The following is a 24,843-nucleotide window of genomic DNA, read 5'->3' on the forward strand; positions in this document are numbered from 1 at the left end:
CGCGGGCACTGCGCACGCGCGAGGGCCAGTCCCCGCGAACGGAATCCTTAATGCCTGCGGGTCTGCGGCCCCGGCGGCCGTACTGCGCATGCGCGCTCGGCCCTCGGTCGGCCTCCAACTCGCGCCCTATCTAACCGCCTATGACCGCGAGACACTTATAGCTGGCCCACTCCTTCTTCCTTACACTTCCCGGACCCACTACGCATGCGTCTAGGGCAATTCATGACTACCATATCCTTCCGCAGGCCGTCAAAGAGTGCCCACCTGAACAGGGTCTTCGAGTTTATATTGCATTTAAGGGATACTGTTTCCCAAGTTTCCTGTATGTGCTCGCCACCGTTTGGACTCTAGGGACACAGCACGTGACAAAATAGTCCTCTCCTTCTTGGAGCTCACATTGTTTGGAGAGAAGATAACATTTGTTTGGTGGGTTATTACTTTTTGTGAGTTCTGTTGTTTTTTTTTTTTTCTTTTTTTAGACAGTGAGTGTTTCACTATATATCCCAAGATGAATTTTTCATTTTACACACACACACACACACACACACACACACACACACACACCATGTGTATGTATATTTTTTGTTTTGTTTTTTGTTTTCGAGACAGGGTTTCTCTGTGTAGCCCTGGCTTTCCTGGAACTCTCTGTGTAGATCATCTGCCTGCCTCTGCCTCCTGAGGGGTGGGATCAAAGGTGTGCAACACAACGTCCAATTTTTTCTTGTTCTTCCTCCTTTTCTTTCTTTTTTTAAGACAGTGGAGGGGCTGGAGAGATGGCTCAGCACTAAAGAGCACTGACTGTTCATCTAGAGGTCCTGAGTTCAATCCCCAGCAACCGCATGGTGGCTCACAGCCATCTGTAATGAGATCTGGTGCCCTCTTCTGTCGTGTGCTCATATGCATAAAGAGCGACAGTGCCCCACAACAGCTCAGGCTAACCCTCTTGCCTTCACCCCTATCTTGCTGGGATCACAGGTTCCCAGATTATTCGGTTCTTGGAATTGAACCCAGGACTTTTTGGCCTGGTAGGGCGCTCTACAACAAATCCTTTCGACCCTGACCTTCAACTCTTGGCAACTCCCTGACTCAGTTTTCTGTGTGTGCTGGGATTACAGAGTTTAGTCACTACCCAGGGTTCGAAGTGGAACACACCCAGTTTGTGTTACAGTGAGGCCTGTCTCAAAAAAAAAAAAAAAGAAATGGAGCCGGGGAGATGGCTCATGTAGGCACTTCCTGCACACGCATGCGCAATGAGAGCCTGAGTTCCACAGCCCCCACCGCCCGCCCTGGCACTCAATATAAAGCCTCAGCGTTTATATCTGCTTATCTCAGAACTAGAACTGGAGAGAGGAGGGTCCCTGGGGCTCAGCCTATTCCAGGTGGGGTGAAAGGTACTGACTGGGTAACTAAAGTGGAGAGTGACTGAGGAAAACCAAAACACTGGTGGGGCGTTGACCTCTGGCCTTGATCCCAACGTGCAGTTCCCGGCTGTTCACAGCTTCTATGGCAGCCCTTCAGAGGAAGAGGCAGGAGGATGTCTGGGAGCCTGAGGCCAGTCTGAGTTCCAGGATAGCCAGGGCTACATAATTGACCCTATCTTTTAAAAAGTTTTTTTAGCCAGGCGTGGTGGCACACGCCTGTAATATCAGCACTCGGGAGGCAGAGGCAGGTGGGTGGATGGGAGTTTGAGGCCAGCCTGGTCTACAAAGCGAGTCCAGGACAGCCAGAGCTACACAGAGAAACCCTGTCTCGAAAAGCAAAAAGGGTTTTGCTTGTGTTTGTTTGTTTTTGGTGGGGTTTTTGTTTCTGTTTTTGCTTTTGTTTTTGAAGACAAGGTAACCCAGTAACCCAGGCCGGCACTGAACACCCTAGGAAGTGAAGGAAGTCTTGAATTTCTGGCCCTCCTATTTCCATCCTCCCCAAGTGCTGAGACTCTAGGCATGCTCTGCCATTCCCAGTTCATAGAAGTGCTGCTGCAGATTAAATTCAGGACCTTTGTTTATTTGTTGTTGTTTTTGTTTTGCTTTTGACTCGGGGTCTCTCCTGGCTCACTATGTAGACCAGGCTGGCCTCGAACTCACAAAGATTCTCTTGCCTCTGTCTATGGAGAGCTGAGATTAAAGGTGTCTGCCACCACGCCTGTCCATTTTTGGTTTTGGTTTTAATCTTGCGTGCATATGTGTTTCTGTCTGTCTGTGGGTGGGTGGGGGCTGTGCACATGGGCACAGGTACCCACAGAGGCTAGGAGAAAATGTCCTCCTTTGGAGCTGGGATTACAAGTGGTTGTTGGCAACTGAGGTCAGGGCATCTGGGGGAGTGTCTCATGTTCTAAATCCCTGAGCCATCTCTCCAGCCTGGACTCAAGGCATCTTAGCTTTTTTGCTTTTTCTTTTTTTTTTTTTTAACATTTATTTATTTATCATGTATACCGTGTTCTGCCTGCATGTGTGCCTACACACCAGAAGAAGACAGCAGATCTCATTATGGATGGTTGTGAGCCACCATGTGGTTGGTTGGTGGGGAATTGAACTCAGGACCTCTCCAGCCCTGACCTTCCAGACCCAGGGTATCTCCCTGGAGCCTGTATCTCTGAACAGGGGTGAGGAGTAGGGGCGGGGGCTCTTGTTAATTCAGAGACTGCTTTTTGCCTGTAACGCTGGAAGCCCTGGGTTCCATCCCCACTGCATGGTCTTAAAAAGCTCTTAACCTGGGCCCAGCGTCCCATACATGTAGTCCTATTAATGGGGCCACAAAAAGCCAAAAACCCCTCTAAACACAGAACAAGGAGCTGAAGAGAGCAATTAAGAGCACTAGCTGGTTTTTTTGTTTTTTTGTTTTTTTAAGTTTTTCGAGACAGAGGTTCTCTGTGTAGCCTTGGCTGTCCTGGACTCGATTTGTAGACCAGGCTGACCTCAAACTCACAGTGATCCATCTGCCTCTGCCTCCCAAGTGCTGGGATTAAAGGCGTGCGCCACCATGCCCAGCTCACTCGCCTGCTTTCTTAAATATGGGTCTTGGACATTAAACTCAGGTCCACATGCTTTTCGGTCTTTTTGTTTGTTTTTGTGTTTGAGACAGGGTTTCCCTGTGTAGTCTTGGCTGTCCTGGAACTCAGACCGGGCTGGCCTCCAACTCAGAGATCCACCCGCCTCTGCCTTCCGAGTGCTGGGATTAAAGGCGTGCGCCACCACGCCCAGCACTGGCTGCTCTTATCAGGACCTAGGTTTGATTCCCAGCAAACACAGAGGGCCTTACAACCATCTGTAACTACAGTTCCAGGGGCTCCCAATGCCCTCCTCTGGCACCCGCGGGTAGCAGGCATGCACATCATGCACAGACATTCATGCAAGCAAAAGACCAACACACACAAAATAGTAAAAATAAAATTTAATTTAAAAACTATTCCAAAATACGTTTAATATTGTAAAATGCAACTCCCCTCCCCTCTGCAATAAACTTAGCTCCTACTTTTGTACCCGGAGCCACTGAGTGACTAACAGAGCCCCTGATACGGCGGACAGCTTGGAGAAAGGAGCTAGGCATCAGAAGGGAGTCTAGATTTCAACTTGTTAAACTGGCTGTGCCATGCGCACTTGTAATCCTAGGGCTAAGATGCAGGTAGGAGGACTAAAAGTCTGTTAACAGCTTCAGCCAAGACGACCTCATGAGCCTTTGCTACAGGACACAAAATGGCTCTGAGTTTAAAGCATCCACACCAAGCAAATATCAGGAACCGGGTTCTGATCCCCGGCGACCGCGCAAAATGCTGGATGTAGCAGAACTTGTCTGTGATCCTAATGCTGGGTAGACAGGGGGAAGGGACAGGCTGATCCCTGGACTCAACCAGCAGCGTGGAAAAGCTACACAACAGGTTGTATTAATGCCAGGCTTTTGTTTGTTTTAAGCACAGCACAATGAAGCCCACAAGAAGTGGGGCTTTTGGTTTTTCAGATTTACTTTAAAGTGTGTGTGTGTGTGTGTGTGTGTGTGTGTGTGTGTGTGTGTGTGTGTAGCTGGGCAGTGGTGGCACACACCTTTAATCCCAATGCTGGGAGGCAGAGGCAGGTGGAACTCAGTGAGTTCGAGGCCAGTCTGGTCTACAAAGGGATTCCAGGGCAGCCAAGACTACATAAAGACCCCCCCCCAAAAAAAAGAGGTGTGTGTGTGTGTGTGTGTGTGTGCGCGCACGAGTAAGTGTGAGATGGCCAGAGGAGGGTGTTGAATCCCCTTGGGTTACAGGTGGTTGCGAATTGCCCAAGCTGAATGCTGGGAACCCTTAGGACGAGGATGAAGGGCACCTAACTGCGGGGCCATCCCTCCAGTCCTAGGTCAGCCTTTGGAAACAGAACCTCTCTGTACAACCCAGGCTGACCTCAATCCTTCAATCCTTCTGCCTTCTTCCTGAGAGAGACTATTAGTATGCACACCGCCTGGCTCATAAAACAGTTTTCTTTTGGTAGGGGAAGTTGAAACTGTGTAGTCTTGGCTGTCCTGGAACTCATCTTGTAGACCAGGCTGTCCTGGAACTCACCTTGTAGACCAGGCTGGCCTCAAACTCACAGAGATTCACCGATCTTTGTCTCCAGAGTGTTCGGATTAAAGGCATGAACACCATGCCGTGCTACAATTTTGTTTTTGTTTTTTTGAGACAGGGTTTCTCTGTGTACCCTTGGCTGTCCTGGACTGATTTGTAGACCATAGTGATCAAACTCCTGCATTCCCCCTAGTTTGGCTGCAATTTTTGATTTTACTTATTTTGAGTATTGGAGATGAGACCCCCCTTTAATCCTAGCACTCGTGAGGCAGAGGCAGGTGGATCGCTGTGAGTTCGAGGCCAGCTTGGTCTACAAAGCGAGTTCAGGACAGCCAAGGTTACACAGAGAAACCCTGTCTCGGAAGAAAGGCAGACAGACAGACAGACAAAAAAGAGGTGGGACCTCAGGCCTTACGAATGCTAAGTGACACTGTAGCTACTCGTGCCACCAGCCCTCACTGGGGACTCTAGTCTGCTGCTTGCCCATACAGCCAGCTCTCTGCTGCTCTCTTATAAACATTATTAAGTCTCCAGATGGCCAGGAACAACATTCCCCAACTCAAAAGCTTTCCCTTAAGCCTTCTGTCATCTGTCGCATGCAGCTGCATTCTAAGGTCCCCGTGACTAGGACATGGTCACCTTCTGCTCCCACACCATCGAAAGAACTTAGAGCAAGGATCCCTCTGTCTAAGTCAGTGTTCCATTAGTCTCAAGAGACTCCGTGACCATGGCAACGCTTAAAAGGGCAACATTTCATTAGGTCTGGCTTACGGATTATATTCCTTGCAGGAAGCATGGCAGTGTGCAGGCAGGCATGGTGCTGGAGATGGACCCAAGAGCTTGACATCCGGATCCGCAGGCAGTAGGAAGAGGCCGTGAGCCACTTGGCCTGGCTTGAGCTTCTGAGACCCCCAATATCCACCCCACCCCCCAGTGACACACTTCCTCCAGCAAGGCCACGCCTCCAACAATGCCCCCACCGATGAGTCTATAGGGGCCATTTTTCTTCAGACCAACAAACCAGCCGTGCATGAGTGCAAAGGAAGGTGTCCGGGACAAGATCTGACTTGTTTTTCTCCCCGAGACAGGGTTTCTCTGTGTAGCCTTGGCTGTCCTGGACTCGCTTTGTAGACCAGGCTGGCCTCAAACTCACAGGGATCCGCCTGCCTCTGCGTCCTGAGGTGGGGACCAAAGGCGTGCGCCACCACAGCCTGGCTTAAGATCTTTTGAGAAATGCATCAGGGAAAATGGTAGCATGGCTTCAGGCTGATGAAGTGTCGTTATGGCATCTTAGCTGCCCCGCCCCCACCCCTGCAAAGTATAGACAGTAAGAGAACTCACTAGGGCTGGGTTTGACATACAGCTCCTTTAAATGGGAGCAAATAAAGAGCTAAAGACACACTGGGGCAGGAGGCAGCTGGAGAGATGGCTCAGTGGTTAAGAACATTGGCTACTTCTCCAGAGGGCCTGGGGTTCAATTCCCAGCACCCACATGACAGCTCATACCTATCTGTAGCTCCAGTTCCAGGGGACGTGACAAGCTCAACAGACATACATGTAGGCAAAACACCACTGATGCTCCTAAAATAAGGATTTGAGGGCCTGGAGAGCTGGCTCAGTGGTTAAGAGCACTAACTGCTCTACCAAAGGACCCAGGTTCAACTCTCAGCACCCACATGGCAGTTCACAACTGTCTATAGCTCTAAGAACTGACACCCTCTCAAAGACATACATGGGGGCAAAACACCAATGTACATAAAATAAAAAATAAATTATTTTTAAAGTATTTCAAAATTATATAAAATTGTGTGTGTATGTGTGTATGTGTCTGTGTGTGTGTGTGTGTGTGTGTGTGTGTCCCAGCTAAGCCCTGGGATGCAGGCTGTTACCCCAGCCACTCTTCAGGCTGAAATCAGAAGCTTGCCAGTTCAAAACCCACCTGGGCTAGAGTTCAAAAGCAGCCTGGGCAACTTAGCAAGACTTTGTCTCCAAATAAAAATGAAAAACAAGCAAACAAAAAAGTCATCTGGAGACTTAATCATGTTTATAAGAGTGCCGGGTGTGGTGGCACACACCTGTTATCCCAGCACTCCAGAGGCAGAGGCAGGTGGATCGCTGTGAGTCCCAGGCTAGTCTGGTCTACAAAGCAAGGCCCAGGACAGCCAGGGCAACACAGAGAAACCCTGTCTCAAAGAAAAACAAAAACAGAGAAACAAAAAATCAAAATAGCTCAATGGTAGGGCTCTCCTCTAGTCAGGTAGACACGAGGGTCTTCCTGTGTCACGCCTCACAGTACTATTTGAAAACAGCGCCTCTCCCTGAACCTGGGGCCCACAGACTCAGCTAGTCTGGTTAGCCAGTAAGTCCAGGAATCCTCCTACCTCTGTCTCCCCAGCGCTGCCATGACCAGTGTTTGTTTGTTTGTTTGTTTGTTTTAGGACACAATCTTACCATCCAGACCTACATAGAAAAAACACTGTCTCGAAAAACCCATGCTGGCCTCAAACCCAAAGATCAGGTTGCCTCTGTCGTACGAGTGTTGGGATTAAAGGCGTGTGACACCCACCACACCTGATCTCATAACTGACTTTTCTTTTTTGAGGGGCGGGAGTATCAGAGAGAGGGCGGGTCAGAGGCCAGAGGATCTCTGTGAGTTCCAGCAAGGCAGAGAAGTGCGAAGGGACCTGGCCAGGTTTAGCTGGGAATTACACCTCTTGGTGCAGGTCTCCGTCCCACCAGCAGAGGGCGTGAGGATCCCTTTCCCCGATAGTGACTAGGTATCAATGCCCTTTACTACCACCCTACCCCATCAGACAGGACTATTTTTTACCCAGTGTCATTAGACACCAGCGGCTGGAAGGCCATCTTCTGTCTGCCCTTCGGTTCCGGACAGTGTCCCTGAGCATCTCCCAGACCGACTCTAGACCCTTCCAAGGCAAACCCCGCCTCCCTTGGCGCCATTCTTGGCTTCAGCCCAGGCCGTACTAATCTCAAAACATTCTCAAAACACTTACAGAAATTCTAAGTACAAACTCCAGCGCTCACAGTAGCCCGAGAGCCGGCGCACATTCGCAACCGTTCAGAGTTGCAAAAGAGGCCCCGAGAATTCGGCGAGCATCGGGGACGCCTCAGAGCTCCTTAGGAGTGATAGAGACACAGAGGAATAAATACATGACGCCAGACACACAGAGACATTCATTGAGAGATACTAGGAAAGAAAAAAAGAAAGCCAGCAACAATCCAGGTGTGGTGGTACACATCTGTCATCCCAGCAGTTGGGAGGCAGAGGCGAGAGGATTGCAATATTGAGCCGATCTGAGCTACATACCCAAGCCCAGTGTCAATAAAAAATAAAATAATAAAAGATAGATATAGAGGTTCCCAGCCAGAGAGACAGACGTGAACGAGAACCGGCAAAGGGGTACATCCCCCAATGCAGAAACCCAGGAGGGCAGACTAGGGACAAAGAGATGAAAACTAGAAGAGAGAAACATGCCGCGGATAGCTTGTGGCTGCCACCCCCCAGCAATCGGAGGGACTAGGCAGAGGGTCGCCACGAGTTCGCGGTCAGCTTAAGTTACAGGCTGAGAAGATTGTCTAAATAACAAACAAACAAATAAATAGCCATGTCGCCACATGCCTGCAATCCCAGCATTTGGGAGGTGGAGGCAGAAGGGTCATAAATTCAAGGTCATCCCGGGTACACAAAGTTCTAGGCTACTTTCGGCTACCTAAGACCCTGTGTCATGAAACCAAAATCCAGACAAAGAGAACAGGTGACCACAAAGGAAGACTCAAGAGACCCACTGGAACGCGCGCGGGTGGCAGTGCGGAAGGGCAGGTGTGGGAACGGCAGAGGGCGCCCTGCGCCCCGCGGGGTCACGCCGCCCCCTCCCCCGCGCCCTGGCCGGACTTTCCAGGCTATTTTTATGCGCGGACACCGGACACCCCGCTGGGGCGGCTGCGGCACCCGGGCCGGGCGTCGGGGCCACACGTCCGTTCGCCGGTCGCCCGGGCTGTGCGCGCCATGGAGTCACGGTGCCCGCCGCCCTGCGGCTGCTGCGAGCGGCTGGTGCTCAACGTGGCCGGGTTGCGCTTCGAGACCCGCGCGCGCACGCTCGGCCGCTTCCCTGACACGCTGCTGGGGGACCCGGTGCGCCGCAGCCGCTTCTACGACGGCGCGCGCCGCGAGTATTTCTTCGATCGACACCGGCCCAGCTTCGACGCGGTGCTCTACTATTACCAGTCGGGAGGGCGGCTGAGACGGCCGGCGCACGTGCCGCTCGATGTCTTCCTGGAGGAGGTGTCCTTCTACGGGCTGGGCGCGGCGGCGCTGGCGCGGCTGCGGGAAGACGAAGGCTGCGCGGTGCCCCCGGAGCGTCCGCTGCCGCGCCGCGCCTTTGCGCGCCAGCTCTGGCTGCTCTTCGAGTTCCCCGAGAGCTCGCAGGCTGCGCGCGTGCTCGCCGTGGTCTCCGTGCTTGTCATCCTGGTCTCCATCGTGGTCTTTTGCCTCGAGACGCTGCCAGACTTCCGCGACGACCGCGATGACCCGGGGCTCGCACCGGTGGCGGCTGCCACTGGCCCGGTGAGGGGCGGGGATTTGGGGGAGGGCCAGGGCGGGGCCTTGGAAGACCTGGCCAGTCAGAAGGTGTGGCAAGGGGCAGGAGGATAGAAGCACTGGAAAAAAAAAAAAAAAAAATCAAAGATGTAAACAGGGTATGATACTTCATAGTGAAGCCCAGCACTCAGGAGACAGAGACAGGAGGATTGCCGCGAGTTGAAAGCCAGTTTGGGTTACTGATTGAGAGAGCCTTGCTTGGAAAGAGCCAAACAGTGACGGGGGAATGTGCCTCAGAGGTAGACAAGCTGCCCAGAATTCCCCCAGCAAGGGACTGGGGCGTGGCTCAGTTTGGTAGATCTGCATTGAATCACAAAGTGACTTGGGGTTGGGGGCTGTGTGGTTCAGTGGTAGAGCTCCTGCCTAACACTGCACAGTGAGGGACCTGGAGAGATGGCTCAGCCATTGAGAATTCCGACTGTTCTTCCGGAAGACCTAGGTTCAGTTCCTAGCACCCAAACGCCGTCTCGCAACCATCTTTAACTCTAGTTCCAGGGGATCTGATGCTCTCTTCTGGACTCTTCAAGCACAACGCACATGCATGGTGCACAGACAGACATACATGCAAGCAAATCATCCATTCACACAAATAAAAATTTTTAAAAGCCCCCAGCGAGGGATGTGGCTCAGTGATAGAGACCCTGCCTAGAATCCCCAACTGAGGAGCTTGGGGGCGTGGCTCAGTGGTAGAGCACCTGCCTAAAATGCATCAGTGAAGGGCTTAGGGGTGCGGATCAATGGAGAGCAGCTTGCCAAGCACATGCAAGGCCCTGGGTTCCATCCCCAGCAGGTGCAAAATACATGAGGCCAAAGACACTGAAGACTTCAGTGTCTGGGCTTCTTGCAGAGAAGGAGGGAAGATGGGTGGATGGTCGTGCAGGGCTGGGTGGCAGTGAGCTGGAGCTGGTACAGTGAGGTTTAGGACTGAAAACCGAGGTGGTAGGAATTTGTACAGAATCAGGCTAGGGCGTGGCACTGAGGGCCACACAGCAACGTTTTAAACCCTTTTGAACCGTTATAGTCTGGTCTGGGTTGAAGGCATCAGGAAAGGCTAGGCATGAGGGAAGCAGAGCAGCACTCTGCCTTTGGAGACTCAGCGTTGGGGAGCAGGGCAGGAGACCGGAAGGAAAGAGATTCTTCCTGCTCAACCATGAGATCAGGAGTTCCCACCAGTGAGAGAACAGTGTCAGAATTTTTGGTTAATTTTTAAAAATTATACACAAGGGAAAAGATTAATTAAACTGGGTCTCCCTATGGAGCCCATGGTGGACTGGAACTCACAGAACAAGACTAGATGGCACTCGGGAGGCAGAGGCAAGTGGATCGCTGTGAGTTCAAGACCAGCCTGGTCAACAAAGCAAGTCCAGGACAGCCAAAGCTACACAGAGAAACCCTGTCTTGAAAAACCAAAAATAAAAAAAATAAATTAAAAAAAAAATAAATAAATAAGGCTGGGTATGGTGGCACACGCCTTTAATTCCAGCACTTGGGAGGCAGAGGCGGGGAGATCACTGTAAGTTCGAGGCCAGCCTGGTCTACAAAGTGAGTCCAGGACAGCCAAGGCTACACAGAGAGACACTGTTCGAAAACTAACAGATCCAGCTGTTTCCACTCTCTTGGGCTGGAGTTGAAGGTGTGTGCTGTGACAATTGGCCTTGTTTTAGTTCTTTGTTTGCTTGCTTTTTGAGACAGAGTTTCCTTGCTATCTTGGCTGTCCTGGACTCACTTGTAGACCAGGCTGGCCTTGAACTCACAGAGATTCGCCTGCCTCTGCCTCCTGAGTGCTGGGATTAAAGGCGTGCGCCACCATGCCTGGCTTTGTTTTAATTCTGGGTGTACTGTGGTACACCTAGGGGCATTAGGCAGGCAGCTCCATCACTGGTTCAAGCCCCCAGACCCTCCCTCACTGAGTGATGCTGAACAGGAGCTTTGCCACTGAACCGTAACACTAGCCCATCTCTGGGGGATTCTAGTGAGGAGCCGCTATTGCTGAGCCCCACCCCTCACAGAGGGGTTCTAAGCAGAGACCGTGTCCATGCGCTACACCCGCCACCTTCTTTTTTCTTTTTAAATCTTTGAGACAGTCTCATAGATCCCAGAAGCCCAGGTCTGCCTTGTAATTACATTTCCTGCCTCAGTCTCCTGAGTGTGAGATAACAGCCTTGTACCACCAGGCCCGGGAGATGCCACCTTTTCACCCATAGGTCTGAAGAACAGAAATTCGGCCATCCAAAGATGGGGTCCTGGGTTGTGTAGGACAGTCAGATCACTGGGGAAACTTGGGGACACTGCTACTGGGACTTTGCTATTGAAACAGTGACTAAAGATGTCAGCCTGGTTTCCTGACCCCTTTCTGTCCCCTCTGCAGTTCCTCGCTCGTCTGAATGGCTCCAGCCCCTTGCCAGGAGCTACTGCCCGCCCGCCTTTCAACGATCCCTTCTTTGTGGTGGAGACTCTGTGCATCTGCTGGTTCTCCTTTGAGCTGCTGGTGCGTCTGGTGGCCTGCCCGAGCAAAGCTGTGTTTTTCAAGAACGTGATGAACCTTATTGACTTCGTGGCCATCCTGCCTTACTTTGTGGCACTGGGCACTGAGCTAGCCCGGCAGCGGGGTGTGGGCCAGCCAGCTATGTCCCTGGCCATCCTAAGGGTCATCCGATTGGTGCGCGTCTTCCGAATCTTCAAGCTATCCAGGCATTCGAAGGGCCTTCAGATCTTGGGTCAGACGCTGCGGGCTTCTATGCGTGAGCTAGGGCTCCTCATCTTCTTCCTTTTCATCGGCGTGGTCCTCTTTTCCAGCGCAGTCTACTTTGCTGAAGTGGACCGGGTGGACACCCACTTTACCAGCATCCCGGAGTCGTTTTGGTGGGCGGTGGTCACCATGACCACAGTTGGCTATGGAGACATGGCGCCCGTCACAGTGGGTGGCAAGATCGTGGGCTCTCTGTGCGCCATCGCGGGTGTGCTCACCATCTCCCTGCCCGTGCCCGTCATTGTCTCCAACTTTAGCTACTTTTACCACCGGGAGACAGAGGGCGAAGAGGCAGGGATGTACAGCCATGTGGACACACAGCCCTGCATCACGCTGGAGGGCAAGGCTAATGGGGGGCTGGTGGATGCTGAGGTGCCTGAACTCCTACCACCACTCTGGTCCCCCACTGGGAAACACATGGTGACTGAGGTGTGAGGGACAGCTGGGGTCTTCAGGAAGCAGTGGGGTGGGAGGGAAGAGGGGAGGAAGGCGGGGACAGGTGCTGGGGTAAGGACGAAGGTGGTAACTGAAGAGAGTCTGGATCTGGGGTTCTGTCTTGAGGTAGGGGGACCTCGTGTAGACACCACGAATGGCCAGGAATTGAGTGGAGTCCAGAGGGCTCCCCATTGGTTGTGCGGTGCTGCAGAGCCGGACACATTTCCAGCACTGAAAGAGGCTGGATCTCATGGTGTGAGTTTTCCTGGTGTGAGTGAGTGGGGTGCCACTGGGGGCAAGTGTGGTCTTATTCTAGTGTACGGTGAGTAGTTATGTGGCTTTAAGTCCTCTAGGGTATGAGCATGTGGCTGCATGGTCCTACCCAGAGGTCATGTGGCGACGCATGGGACATTATATAGGGCTGTGCTTCTAGGACTTGGGTTATTTTACATCCTGTGAGCTCTGCGGTCTTGCAGGCAGAATGTGTCCGCTCTGGGTCCTGATGGGGAAAACCAGCCTAGAGTATAGGTGACAGAAGACACCACAGTTCTCTGTGCTGTTTTAGGGCCACGAGATGTGTGGAGAAGTGTGGCCACATGAGGCCCCTGTCAGCCATGACAGTTGAGTCTGATGACCTCTTCTGGCCTCATGGGATCCTGCGGATGCAGTTCACTGTGAGTCCCATGGGAATGCTGGTTCAGCCTGTACATAGGGCCACATTACAGAGGAGCATCAGGACCCAGGGGTTGCAGCACAGATAAAACTACTGTGAGGGAGAAAGCACGGCCGCACAGGTGGGTGGGTGTGGCCCACTGAACAAGCTTACTCAGGGATATGCACTGTACTGTTGGTAGTTTCGGTCCGTCCCCCTGGGTCCTCCCGTCCCATCCGTCTTGAGACACTCTGTGGCAACCAGCTTCCTTTGCTCATTTGGGACCTGGTTCCATGCTGCCCCATGCTGTAGCACAGAGATTCAAAGGCTGGAGGAGGCACAGGAAAGAAAAATGCTGTGAAGGAAAGAGTAGGTACTTGGGCCAGGAGTGACAGGGGGACAGAGATCTAAAGAGGAGGGGGGTTGGGGAAGAGGAAGGGAGAGGTCCGGAGAGGGGAAAGAAAGCAAGAACGAGGTGACAAGCAGAAAGAGGTAGAGATGCACAAGGGGGGGGGGGGCGCAAGAGAGCAGAAATTGTGGTAGCCTTGAGCCTAAGGGCTGCCCTCTCTGTTCTCTGAGTCATGACAGACTCTAAGCCATGGCGTCAGTATCCGTCACAGCCAAGGAAGGTCACCACCCTGCTGAAGGTGCTCTATGCTTCCGAGGGCAGAAACCCAAGGCTGTAAAATGCTGTGGCTTTCCCCCAAGGTCACTCAGCACGTCATAGGGCCAGGGCTGGTGGCAGGTGGCCTGCCTGTGACACCCCGCAGCTTCTGGTGTGCAGGTATTGCCTGAGGCTGCTGGTCCTATGTCTTTTCGTTTTGTTTTATCTTTTGAATTTTTTATTTTATTTTATTTTTATTTATTTATTTTTTTTTTTTGAGACAGGGTTTCTCTGTGTAGCCTTGGCCATCCTGGACTCACTTTGTAGACCAGGCTGGCCTCGAACTCACAGCAATCCGCCTGCCTTTACCTCTCGAATGCTGGGATTAAAGGCGTGCGCCACCACGCCCGGCTCTGTTTTATCTTTTGAAACAGGGTCCCTCTATGTAGCCCTGGCTGTCCTGGAACCCACTGTGTAGAGCAGGCTGGCCTTGAACTCACAGAGCTCATTTCTGCCCCTGCCTCCCAAGAAATGGGATTAAAGGTATATGGGCCACCATGCCTGGCAAGGCCCTGCCTCGTTTAGAGAAGGAGGCAACTGTGTTAACCTAGGTTATAGAGAAACAGTTTGGGGGGCTTCTGGGACTGAGATATGTTTTAGGGAAGATGAGCGGTTACAATCACTAACTGAGTTCAAGGTATTTGACTGACATTAACTTATTAAAACCTGTTCACTGGTTCCTAGTATTGCGTTATTTTTTGATAACCATGTCACCTGCCTCAGTCATATGAACTCTTGCTTAAGACCCGAGGCTGAAGCGTCTTAGGGAGGCTGCCAGGAGGATGTGCTTTCTCTGAGCCATCTAAGACATCAAGGAAGGGATGCATGGGGAGCCTTTTACGTCCTTCATCTTGCCATACAAGAGAGGAAGGGGCGGGGGGGGCAGGAAGGGGGGACGACGGTGGGAAAAGCATGATGATAAGGGACACACGATAGAATCCAAGGGTGAGCACACACTGTCACAGAAATGGAGACTGCTCTGCACACAGGGGACCAAAGGCAGACAGAGCCTGACTCTAGTCCCAGACTCATCCATCACAGGATACATACAGGGAGAGAGGTAAAGAGCACAGAGAGGGCAGATACCTGGCAGATAGACAGAAGAGAAAGCACAGTGCAGAGTGCAGGGAGACCAGGAGAGGGAGGGAGGGAAGGAAGGAGGGAGGGAGAGAGGGTAGAAGGTCAAGAAAAGCGACACTTTCCCTCTCTTCTTTACTGATCTCTCCTTTGACCCCCAGAGACTGGAGATGAAGTCCCTTGGCAGAGATGGGCCATGCCAGGAAAAAGGGAGAGGTCAGAGAGGTGACCCAAATGGACACCCAGACTAGGAAGTGTCCCTTCCCACCTCCAGTAAACAACTGGAGTAGGCTCCTGAGTCACCCTGGCTGGGATGGCAACTTGAGGGGAACACCTTAATCCGGGGACACCCTTCCTGCCACTTTGCCGTGCTATATTTAGGTTGGGGGGGTTGGGTGCTGGGTGACCCCCCCAAGCAAGTGTCAGCTTTCCTCCTAAATATAGCTCAGGGGTAGGGGAGCCAGAGTCCCAGAGTGGGGGCATGGGAGAGCAAAGGGCCCTGCCACCCAAGGGACCCACTCGTCCAGCTGCAGTGGCCCCGACCCTGCTTGAAGTCTCTCCAGCATCTTGCCTTTCTTTCTGAGGTCCGCTTCTTGGGGGTGTTTCCCTCTCTCTAGGGCTCTGGCTTCTCCGGCTGTGCTGCGTTTTTTGTCCCCTGTTTTCTGTCTTTTCTCTCTTATGGGTCACAGCTGGCTATCTCACTCGACAGACAGGTCACAATTCTGAAAGCCCACCACGGTTTTCTCATTCTAAATACCTTGAAGTTTTCTTATCCACCCCAAGACTCCCTGGTCTTCAGCCAGGAAATTCCAGGATGGAAGGCTCTGTGGGGGAGAGCCCCCACAGTCACTGTCTCCAGCGTTTGGCCTTATCTCTGCACAAGCCCAGCTGGCTAATGTCTGGCAGGGAGATGCAGGAGAGGAGACAGGAGCAGAGAGGGTGGGAACCTGCACTAGACACCACAGCAATCCCAGGCCTGAATCCACATCTGAAGGGAAAGGCTGGGGCCTGGACCCCTAGGTCTGAGGGAGGAGGGCTGGGGTTCTGAAAACTGGGTCTGAGGGAGGAGGACTGGGGTCTGGACCCCTGTGTCTTAAAGAGGAGGGGCTGGAGCCTGGGCCCCTGGGTCTGAGGGAGGAGGGGCGGGGTCTGGACCCGAGTGTCTGATGGAGGAGGGATACAGCCTAGACTCCTGGAACTGAAGTGGCCGAGGCCAGGCTTCCGAGGTGCCGGCACGCGCGAGCTAGGCGGGATCCCCCGCCCCTCCTCCGCCGTCGGGCGCCGCCCCGCCTCCTCCCAGACCCAGGCCCTCCCAAGCGCAAACGGCGGGCAGCGGGCGAGCAGCGGGCGTCCGAGCTGCTAGCGAGCCGGAGGAGGAGCCGCGGCGGCTCCAGGGGCAGCCTAGGAGCAGGGAAGGGCGCCCCAGGTAAGAGCTCCGCGCCTCCTCTGGCAGATTCCGCGGTCCTGGTCGTCCGGCCCCCGGGTAGGGAGGGACGGGGGCGGGGCCGACAGGGGCGGGGCTTGGCGGAGGAAACTGAGGCAGGACGGAAGTGTCCCAGAGGTAGAACGGATTCCCTCCAACCGCCTCAGGAGTAGGGATCGCAGGGAGTCTCCACTTACGAGCACTTTGGAGGAGGGGCCACAACCCTTGAACCTGAGGGTCTGAGGGAGGAGGCGGCTGGAGTCCAAGAAAACTAGTCTGCAGGAGGAGGCATCTAGGGAACCAGGTCACCCTCGCTGAGGAAGGATGGTTCTGGGGCCTTGGGACCCTGGGTTTGAGGAAGGTGGCAGCTGGGCACCTGGACACCTACTCTGAGGGAGGAGGTAGCGGGCACGCGCACTCCCTGTATTGGTGTGGCAAACCTCTGCCCCTGATGATCACTCTCAACACTACCCATTGCCCCATCTCGGAGCCTGGCCAGCCAGACACTCCAGGTATGCGCAGTCGGAGTCTTGGGCGGGCCCTGGCCTGTCCTGCGCGAAGCGAACATTCCAGGAAGCAGCCTCAGGGACCCAGAGCGTGGGCCGGCAGGGACCCGGGTGTCCAGGCCAGCCCCACCCCCGCTGCGTCTAGTGGAGGAACGGGAGGAGGGGTTGTAATCTCTTCCAGTCGCCTCACCTGCCCCTCCTCTCTGTCCTTCCCGCCCCCTCCATCTGCTTCCCATCCCTCCAAGAGCTGTCACCTGCACCGGGAGGAGGGGGCGGGGGCGGCTCTGGAGATGGGCGGGGCCTCCGCTCCAGGGTACCCTATGCTTTCAAAAAACTTCTGGGAAGTTGGCTTTTAACAGGGAGATCGTGCCCTCCCCCCATCTGCCTACGTAACTGGTTTCCTTCCTCCCACAGGTGGTTGCCCCCACCCTCTCCTGAGATGTCAGGGAGGAGACTACCTGTATCCTACACAGGGGCCCCACAGAGCCTGGGGGCCCCCAACCCCAGAGTGAGGAGGCGGAGGTGCTGTTGTTGCTGACAGGTCTGGTATTCACTCACCTGCTGTCTTCCAGTCCCGGCCCAGCTTCTAAAACGTTCTAGTCGCTCCATCACCCTCCCAGCATGTCCCAGCACCTAGCCGGGTCAGTCTCACACTCAATCAACAAGGGCTCCTCTCCTCCCGGTTACTGGAACACGAGGGCCACGTGGCAATGCTCAGAGTTCAAATCTTACCCATCCATCCCCTTGCTGGCGCTGGGATCCAGTTGAACCGATTTCTCTTTGTGTTTGACTATATACAGCCCTGGCTGGCGTGCAACTCATGGTGTTAATAGGGCAGGCCTCGGACTTGCAGCCATCCCCTGCCTCTGGTCGCCGAGGTTACAAATGTGCATCACCACACCCAGTTTTGGCTATTAATTTGCACTAACTGAATAGTTATCTTTAGCCGAAAAATAAAGCATTCCTCAGGATCTGCAACATAGGGTGCCCCTAAGTCCCTCCCACAGTCTGCCAAGGTGCCGGCTGCCCTGGGGTGAGGCAGGAGGTAGGACGCAGTGGGGTCCCCTGACTTCTGTTACCTAGGTCTCTTCCCTCCTCCTCTAACGACAGCCTCTCTCTCTCCATCTTCAGGTGTGCAAGCCATGCTCCCCCACCCCTCCTCTCTCCTCCTCCTCCTCCTTTTCCTCCTCCCCAGCGTCCCCATGGAAGCCCAACCCCCATCCTCCACCCTGCCCCCATTTCTGGCCCCTGAGTGGGACCTCCTATCTCCTCGAGTGGCCCTGTCCAGAGGCACCCCTGCCGGCCCCCCTCTCCTCTTCCTGCTGGAGACGGGGGCCTATGGAGAGCCCGCAGGGGCCCCAGCCAACCGCAGCCGGCGCGGGGTGAGTGAGACAGCGCCCGCAAGCCGCCGGGGTGAGCTGGCAGTGTGCGACGCAGTGAGTGGCTGGGTGACCGACCGGCGGACGGCTGTGGACTTGCGTGGGCGCGAGGTGGAGGTCCTGGGCGAGGTGCCTGCAGCAGGTGGCAGTCCCCTGCGTCAGTACTTCTTCGAGACGCGCTGCAAGGCCGAAAGTGCTGGGGAAGGTGGCCCAGGTGTGGGCGGAGGGGGCTGTCGTGGCGTGGATCGGAGGCACTGGCTGTCAGAATGCAAGGCTAAGCAGTCCTATGTGCGGGCGTTGACTGCAGACTCCCAGGGCCGCGTGGGCTGGCGCTGGATTCGGATCGACACAGCTTGTGTCTGTACGCTCCTCAGCCGAACAGGCCGGGCCTGAAGTCTGCGCTTCAAAACTGCTCAGGTTGAGGGAAGAAAGGAGCTGGATGCTGAAAGGACCTCACAGGCGGCCTGGCTTCTATACCGTGCCTTCTGACTGGGAATCGAAGTAACCACAGAATCAAATCTCTCTCGCTTTGAGAGCTCAGCCTCTGGAATGTGTGATGAAACCAAATGGGGTTTCAAGAGATGAATAGGAGGTCTCCTGGAGGAACTTGACAATAATAATAATAATAATAATAATAGCCGATGCTTACTATCTACTGTTTATCAGACCGAATACAGGATTCTGCTGACCATTCCAATATCCGAGGACCCTGGTTCACCCTGGCAAGAGGGACAAAGAAAGAACGTGTACGAAAGTAATGAATGAACAGGGGCTGTGTCGCAATTGGCAGGCTGTTTGCCTAGTGTGCACCAAGTCCAGGGCCCTGTCCTGAACACGGCATCATAGAACAGGCATGGCAGTACACATCGGCAATTGCCAGCATTTGGGAGGTAAAGGCAGGTAGATCAGGAGTTCAAGGCCACCCTTAGCTACTTAGGGAGACCGAGGCCAGTCTTGTCTATATGAGAACTTGAGAGAGACAGAGAGAGAGAGAGAGAGAGAGAGAGAGAGAGAGAGAGAGAGAGAGAGAGAGAGAGAGAGAGAATATGAAAGGAAGGGGAGAGGGGTGGGGCTGGGTGTTTTGATATGTACCCATAACCATAATACTTGAGAGCTACAGACAAAGAATTGCCTGAGTTCCGGGTCAGCCTGGGCTACGTAGTTAAACTGTCCTGTGTGTATGGGGGGTGGGTGGGGGAAGGGCGTATGGTCAGATGGGAAAATATTGGAAGCAACTGGCCCAGAACTTAGAGAATGTGGTCTGTGCAAGAAAGGCCTTGAAGAGCTGGGCGTGGTGGCGCATGCCTTTAATCCCAGCACTCGGGAGGCAGAGGCAGGCAGATCAATGTGAGTTCGAGGCCAGCCTGGTCTACAAAGTGAGTCCAGGATGGCCAAGGCTACACAGAGAAACCCTGTCTCGAAAAACCAAAAAAAAAAAAAAAAAAAAAAAAAAAAAAAAAGAAAGGCCTTGAAGAGCTGGGCGTGGTGGCGCATGCCTTTAATCCCAGCACTCGGGAGGCAGAGGCAGGCAGATCAATGTGAGTTCGAGGCCAGCCTGGTCTACAAAGTGAGTCCAGGATGGCCAAGGCTACACAGAGAAACCCTGTCTCGAAAAACCAAAAAAAAAAAAAAAAAAAAAAAAAAAAAAGAAAGGCCTTGAAGCTCCTGGGAGCCTGGGTTTAAAGAAGTCTGACCTGGCCAAGGCAGACAAGTGTTGGCTAGGAACACAGCCTTCTCTTTGGAGTAGTGAGCTCAGCCATCCGGGGAGTGCACACAGGCGTGGATAACTCACTGGCAGAAGAAACCCTATCTTCTTCGTTTAGCTTTGCTTTTGTTGACAGGGCCTCCTGCAGCTCAGTGGAGGGGTGACCAACTTTTGTGTTTGTTTGTTTGTTTGTTTGTTTTGATTTTCTGAGACAGGGCTTCTCTGTGTAACCCTGGCTGTCCTGGAACTAACTCACTCTGTAGACCAGGCCGGCCTCGAACTCACAGAGATCCACCTGCCTCTGCCTGAGATGTATGCAGTGCTGAGGATGGGCCGCAGGGCTTCCTGCATGCTAAGCAAGTGCTCCATCAACTGACCTACACACCACCACCACCACCACCTTCTTTTATGTTTTGGGACATGGTCTCATGGAGCTCAGACTGTCCTAGAACTGGAATATGTTGCAGAGGATGACTGGAATATATTTTTTTAAAGATTTCTTTAATTTTATATGTAATGAGTATTTTGCCTGCATGTATTATGTGCATCATGGGGTCTGCAGCAGCCAGAACGGATGGTTGGGAGGCACCGTGTGGTTGCTGGGAACTGAACCTGGGTCCTCTGCAAGAGCAACAAGTAGCTCTTAACCGCTGATCCATCTCTCCAGCCCCGACCTTAAGCTTGAATGCCAGGATCACAGGTGTGTGCAGTTACACCTGGGTTGACAGGGGCTCTAGAGTAGATCAGGCTAGACTCATAACTCTCAAAAGTCAATCTCCTTAAGTGTTGGAGTAACAGGCCTATGGCACCACCGGGGGGCATATAAACATACTCTTTGAAGGCTGGCTTCTCCTGTCCCTAGTGAGCCTGGACCACTAGCCAGGCAGAAGCCACCACTGATGCTCGGAGGATGGCCCTATTCCCGCCCTCAAACCACCTCCTTCTCAGTCTCTCTGACTTCCCGTTGTCTCTTTTCTGCGGGTGAGGAGACTATGCCCCCGCCCCCTCCCCCCGCCTCTTTCTAAGTGTTTCCTGGTGTATTTCTTTCCCTTGCTCCCCCAGCCCCCATACCCAGGTGGAAGTTTTCAGGCAAATGAAAGGCAGGCGGGACTGGGGATGCTGGGCCTTCATGGAAAAGGGCTGTCTGGAAACTGTTACTCCGGGGTGGGCAGGCCTGGCAGACGAGGAGGCAGCCGGAGGGCTAGGGGCCCTGGAGGAAAGAGGCGTTAGGTCCCGTCCGCCGGCCCCCCACTCCTTCCCCAGTCAGCCTGCCTTCTTGTCTGCTGTGTCTCCTCCCTCACCTCCTGTTCCCTTTTCCTCCTCCTCTGTAGGGAGGGAGCCTCCACCCTTCCCCAAGTATCTATTTCAGCGGGGTCTTTCTTAGGATCTCCTCATCCTCTTCTCTAAAAGTCCTAATCGGGGGGTTCCCCGAACTCTCCACACGCCATTGGCTCAGCTCAGGGTGGGCGGGTTCTGTTACCAGGGGCAACGGCCACAACAAGCCGGCTCTTTGGCTTCCGTCAAAGGGGGAGGATCATGACAGGTCGCACTTTAGCTCTGCGACATGGCCCCCCTTGGTCCCCCATTTCTGAAACTGGGATGCCAGGATCCTGGCCCAACTGGCATCTCACCAGCAGCGGGGTCGCCCACCACAGGATCCCAACAGTGTCCTTTCCTCCGCCTACTCTACAGGTGAGAGGATTGAGGGGGGAAAGGGGAGCCTGGAGGAAAGAGGACTAGGGTTAGGTTCCTGTCTGAAAGAGGGCTCTGGGAGCCTGGGTACCAGGAGCTGGAGAAGGAAAGGGGACAGCTTCGTGGGTCTTTGGGCTGATTCCACCGCCTTCTCCCCAGTCTACGGTCGGGGCACCCCTGCCTGCAGCAGGGAAGCAGGACCCCCACATCTGGGCTTTTGATGAAGTCATCAGGAGATGGGAAACCACCTCGGGCTCTGCAAACACTCCCAAGACGAAAGGTGGGCCCTGTGCCCAGCCCAAGGCTGCGGAGCACGAGGATCCAAGGCGGTCAATGGGCGTCAAGTCTTTCGCAGAGAAGGTAGAATTCTGGGATCCTGCGGTCCAGGGGACAGAGGGCTGGACACTGGAGCTCCCCCTCTACCCCGTTCCCTCACCACGGGCCACCTTCTTGTAGCTAAGAAGACACCAGGGCTGGGAAGTTCTGATCACAAAAAACCAGAGCAGCGAGACGAAGGCACAGTACACGGGCTTGCCAGGTCTGGACCAGAGTGCGCCTCTCTTTGTGGATCCCCAACCCCTGGAGCTCGCTGACCACCACCGTGGGGGCCCTTCCCAGGTAGAGTGGACTGCGTGGGCACTGCGGAACGGAGCCTGGGCTGCCCAAAGGGTTAGGGACCAGATTGAGCCTCTGGCCTGGAGGCAGCTTGCACTGGAGGGTGTAGCTAGAAGGTATTGGATTGGGGGTCAGGGGACCGAGGCCTGAATTGTGGAGGAGACAGGGCAACATCGAAATGATGCTTCTTGAGGCTGTGGGGTGCCTGTGCAATGAACTAAGTTAGGTAATTGCTCCCCAGAGCTAGACTAGAATAATCTGAGACAGGGTCGGGTTAGCAGATGAAATTAGGTTTGCTTGGAGAGAAAGGATCAGGTGGAATTGTCGTTCAAGATGCACTTAATGTCCGGTGTCAGGGTTAACTGTTTTGACCAGAAGGGAAACTGGGGAGGGGGTGTGGCTGCAGCGGGAGTTCAGATTCTTGACCTTTAAGTGTTTGGATAGGGTGCAGGGCTCCCAAGGACCCTGATTTGAGGCACTGGTGGGAGGGCTTTTAGCAGAGTACCAATCTCACTTCTTTCCCCACTACTCCTCAGGCCCTAATCCCTTGGACGAGGAACCCTGAGCTAGCTGGCCAGCCCTTCCCAGTGTGCAAGATGGGCATGCTGGACCGCCTTCAGCCCTATCTGACCACCTCAGCACGTGACTTCCAGAGGTAAGCCTGCGCCCTGCCGGTGCTAGTGTGAGCGAGCCCCTCTCCTTGGCAGCACTAACTGCATACCTCGCAGCCACAGTACTGACCCAAACTGGGCCTCCTCCAAGGCAGCAAGAACCCATTTGCAGGCCCCTGAGATCCGAACTCTGCAGCTCTACGCGCTACTCACCTGCTGCCCCGCCCACAGGAAGGAATTGTCTGGATACCTCGGGCAGGAATTCACGAGCTACAGTGACTGGCTGAGGAAGCCGCAGGCCTCCCGCCAACCGGAGCTCGGTGAAAATTCACGGAGGAATTATCCAGCCCGTGCACGCCCAGTGCCACCGGCCGTGCCGTACCTGGGGGCCCTGCCTCTGACTCGGGAGTCTTATAAGCCCTTGGTGCACCCGCTCTGCAGGGTGGACCACTTTTGCCCATCCTGGGGCGGCTCCCACTCGAAGCCAGTGCCAGGCATCTACAGTGTCCCCAAGGCCTACTGCACTGAAAATTCCCGCTACGGGAGTGCCAGGGCGGAGCTGGTGTGAGCCTTGGATTTGTGGGCGGGTCACCCCGGACATACCCCTCCCTCGCCTTGCAGAGGACCCTTCTCCAGGCAGAGTTTACTGAGCAAGGAATTTTATAGCTGAAACTACACCCATCATTTGGACTCAGTCTACGCATCCTGATTCTAGGGGGCTGGGTGAGAGGCGGCGCTCTACCTCTGGTTGGACGTTTAGTAAATGTGGCGGTCCATTCCGCTCGGGAGGAACCTGACGCTGACGCAATCCATATCCTCTACGGTTGCACCCAAGCATGAGAGTGGGCTAGCCTCCAGCTTGAGGTTTACTCCAACATCGTAGGGGCACAGCTGGCAGCCTGTAGAGCCCTCCCCTTTCCCATAAGGGATGAAGGACACAGGGGTCCTTCCTATGATAACAGAGCCCGGACACCTGGGCTGAGGGTGAGGCCAACTCACTGGGACACTTGAGCTAGTCCCTCACCTCCCTGACCTTGTCTCGCCCCCAAAGAGCTTAGTGTCTAGGTTACCCAGGCCTGCAGCCGCTGCCTGGCGGCCTTGCCACCCCCACAACCCGCAGGTATAAAGCCCAGGTGGCCAAGGTAGGGAAGGCAGCAAGAATGAAGAGGTTCCAGGTAAGACAGGGACCCGGGCGCCTCCCAATCCCACTAGACCCCACTAGACAACCCTGTGAGCTAGGGTTAGGGGTGGGGAGGAGCGGGGCTCCTAGCTGGTGGACTCCAAGCAGGAGGGAAATGGATTTGTTGGCGGGTGATGGGTCCTGGAGGTCAGGATCAATATTATACGGAGTGGGTTCAGAGCCTGGGATGGACAGGCCGGGTCAGGGCTAGACTGAGACACTGGCTATGTCCCAGGGGCTGCTGCTGTGGCTGCTGCTGTGCCCAAGTGTGGCAGGGGCCTCCAGAGGGCCCCTTCGGCCCCTGTGCCAGCCTGTCAACGCAACCCTGGCCGCAGAGAATGAGTTTTGTCCGGTCTGCATCACCTTCACCACCAGCATCTGTGCCGGCTACTGTCCTAGCATGGTGAGCTGACCAGACGGGCAGGGACACCACTTCTGACCCAAGACAGGTGGTGGCAGTGGGGTCCAGGGGATGGCACCTGGGCAGGGATCACAGCTGCTGTGGGGGTATGGAAGACCAGGTAGACATTCAGCTCAGAGCCGGGGATGGGGGGTGGGTGGGGAGCAGGGCTCTCAGATGAAGACTTTTTCCACCCTGGGCTCAGGTGCGAGTGCTGCCAGCTGCCCTGCCTCCTGTCCCCCAGCCAGTGTGCACCTACCGTGAGCTGCGTTTTGCATCTGTCCATCTCCCTGGCTGCCCACCTGGTGTGGACCCCGTGGTCTCCTTCCCTGTGGCCCTGAGCTGCCGCTGTGGGCCCTGCCGGCTCAGCAGCTCTGACTGTGGGGGTCCTAGGACACAACTGCTGGCCTGTGACCTCCCCCACCTCCCTGGCCTCCTCTTCCTCTGAGGCCAACCTCCCCACTCTTCTATCTCCTGGAGCTAGCAGGTGTTTCCCCCCAATAAAGGCTTTACAACTGCACGTGGGTGTTGCCTGTGGGCTCTGAGGACATGGTGGAGCTCTAGTTTCCAGCCATTTTATAAAAAGTCACAGTGTCACCAGAA

General features: G+C 54.4%; 4 protein-coding genes across 4 annotated transcripts; all 4 read left to right on the forward strand.

The window, feature by feature from the left end:
• The first annotated feature begins 8,499 nt into the window (after positions 1-8,499).
• Kcna7 (potassium voltage-gated channel subfamily A member 7) lies at positions 8,500-12,355 on the forward strand. Its single transcript, XM_051148521.1, has 2 exons — positions 8,500-9,119; positions 11,521-12,355. The coding sequence occupies exons 1-2, from the start codon at positions 8,562-8,564 to the stop codon at positions 12,334-12,336; spliced, it is 1,374 nt and encodes a 457-aa protein (XP_051004478.1). The 5' UTR covers positions 8,500-8,561; the 3' UTR covers positions 12,337-12,355.
• Positions 12,356-16,064: 3,709 nt separating this feature from the next.
• Ntf4 (neurotrophin 4) lies at positions 16,065-18,531 on the forward strand. Its single transcript, XM_051148522.1, has 3 exons — positions 16,065-16,155; positions 17,073-17,199; positions 17,790-18,531. Exon 3 carries the CDS (start codon positions 17,801-17,803, stop codon positions 18,428-18,430), a length of 630 nt encoding a protein of 209 aa, XP_051004479.1. The 5' UTR covers positions 16,065-16,155; positions 17,073-17,199; positions 17,790-17,800; the 3' UTR covers positions 18,431-18,531.
• A 2,644-nt stretch (positions 18,532-21,175) lies between these two features.
• On the forward strand, positions 21,176-23,844 carry LOC127192094 (uncharacterized). Its single transcript, XM_051149431.1, has 5 exons — positions 21,176-21,434; positions 21,594-21,794; positions 21,891-22,052; positions 22,586-22,704; positions 22,892-23,844. Exons 1-5 carry the CDS (start codon positions 21,279-21,281, stop codon positions 23,226-23,228), a joined length of 975 nt encoding a protein of 324 aa, XP_051005388.1. The 5' UTR covers positions 21,176-21,278; the 3' UTR covers positions 23,229-23,844.
• A 42-nt stretch (positions 23,845-23,886) lies between these two features.
• Positions 23,887-24,733, forward strand: LOC127192095 (lutropin subunit beta). Its single transcript, XM_051149432.1, has 2 exons — positions 23,887-24,243; positions 24,446-24,733. Exons 1-2 carry the CDS (start codon positions 24,067-24,069, stop codon positions 24,686-24,688), a joined length of 420 nt encoding a protein of 139 aa, XP_051005389.1. The 5' UTR covers positions 23,887-24,066; the 3' UTR covers positions 24,689-24,733.
• Positions 24,734-24,843: the final 110 nt, after the last annotated feature.

The sequence above is a fragment of the Acomys russatus genome, chromosome 7 (genome assembly GCF_903995435.1).
Source record: "Acomys russatus chromosome 7, mAcoRus1.1, whole genome shotgun sequence".
Lineage (NCBI taxonomy): Eukaryota > Metazoa > Chordata > Mammalia > Rodentia > Muridae > Acomys > Acomys russatus.

Bases quoted from the DNA above. Each gene is read 5' to 3' on its own strand.
- Kcna7 (XM_051148521.1), top strand. From the start codon at position 8,562: ATGGAGTCACGGTGCCCGCCGCCCTGCGGCTGCTGCGAGCGGCTGGTG. The intron at 9,120-11,520 runs GTGAGGGGCGGG...TCCCCTCTGCAG, and splicing joins TGGCGGCTGCCACTGGCCCG to TTCCTCGCTCGTCTGAATGG.
- Ntf4 (XM_051148522.1), top strand. From the start codon at position 17,801: ATGCTCCCCCACCCCTCCTCTCTCCTCCTCCTCCTCCTTTTCCTCCTC.
- LOC127192094 (XM_051149431.1), top strand. From the start codon at position 21,279: ATGACAGGTCGCACTTTAGCTCTGCGACATGGCCCCCCTTGGTCCCCC. The intron at 21,435-21,593 runs GTGAGAGGATTG...CCTTCTCCCCAG, and splicing joins TTCCTCCGCCTACTCTACAG to TCTACGGTCGGGGCACCCCT. The intron at 21,795-21,890 runs GTAGAATTCTGG...ACCTTCTTGTAG, and splicing joins TCAAGTCTTTCGCAGAGAAG to CTAAGAAGACACCAGGGCTG.
- LOC127192095 (XM_051149432.1), top strand. From the start codon at position 24,067: ATGTCCCAGGGGCTGCTGCTGTGGCTGCTGCTGTGCCCAAGTGTGGCA. The intron at 24,244-24,445 runs GTGAGCTGACCA...CCCTGGGCTCAG, and splicing joins CCGGCTACTGTCCTAGCATG to GTGCGAGTGCTGCCAGCTGC.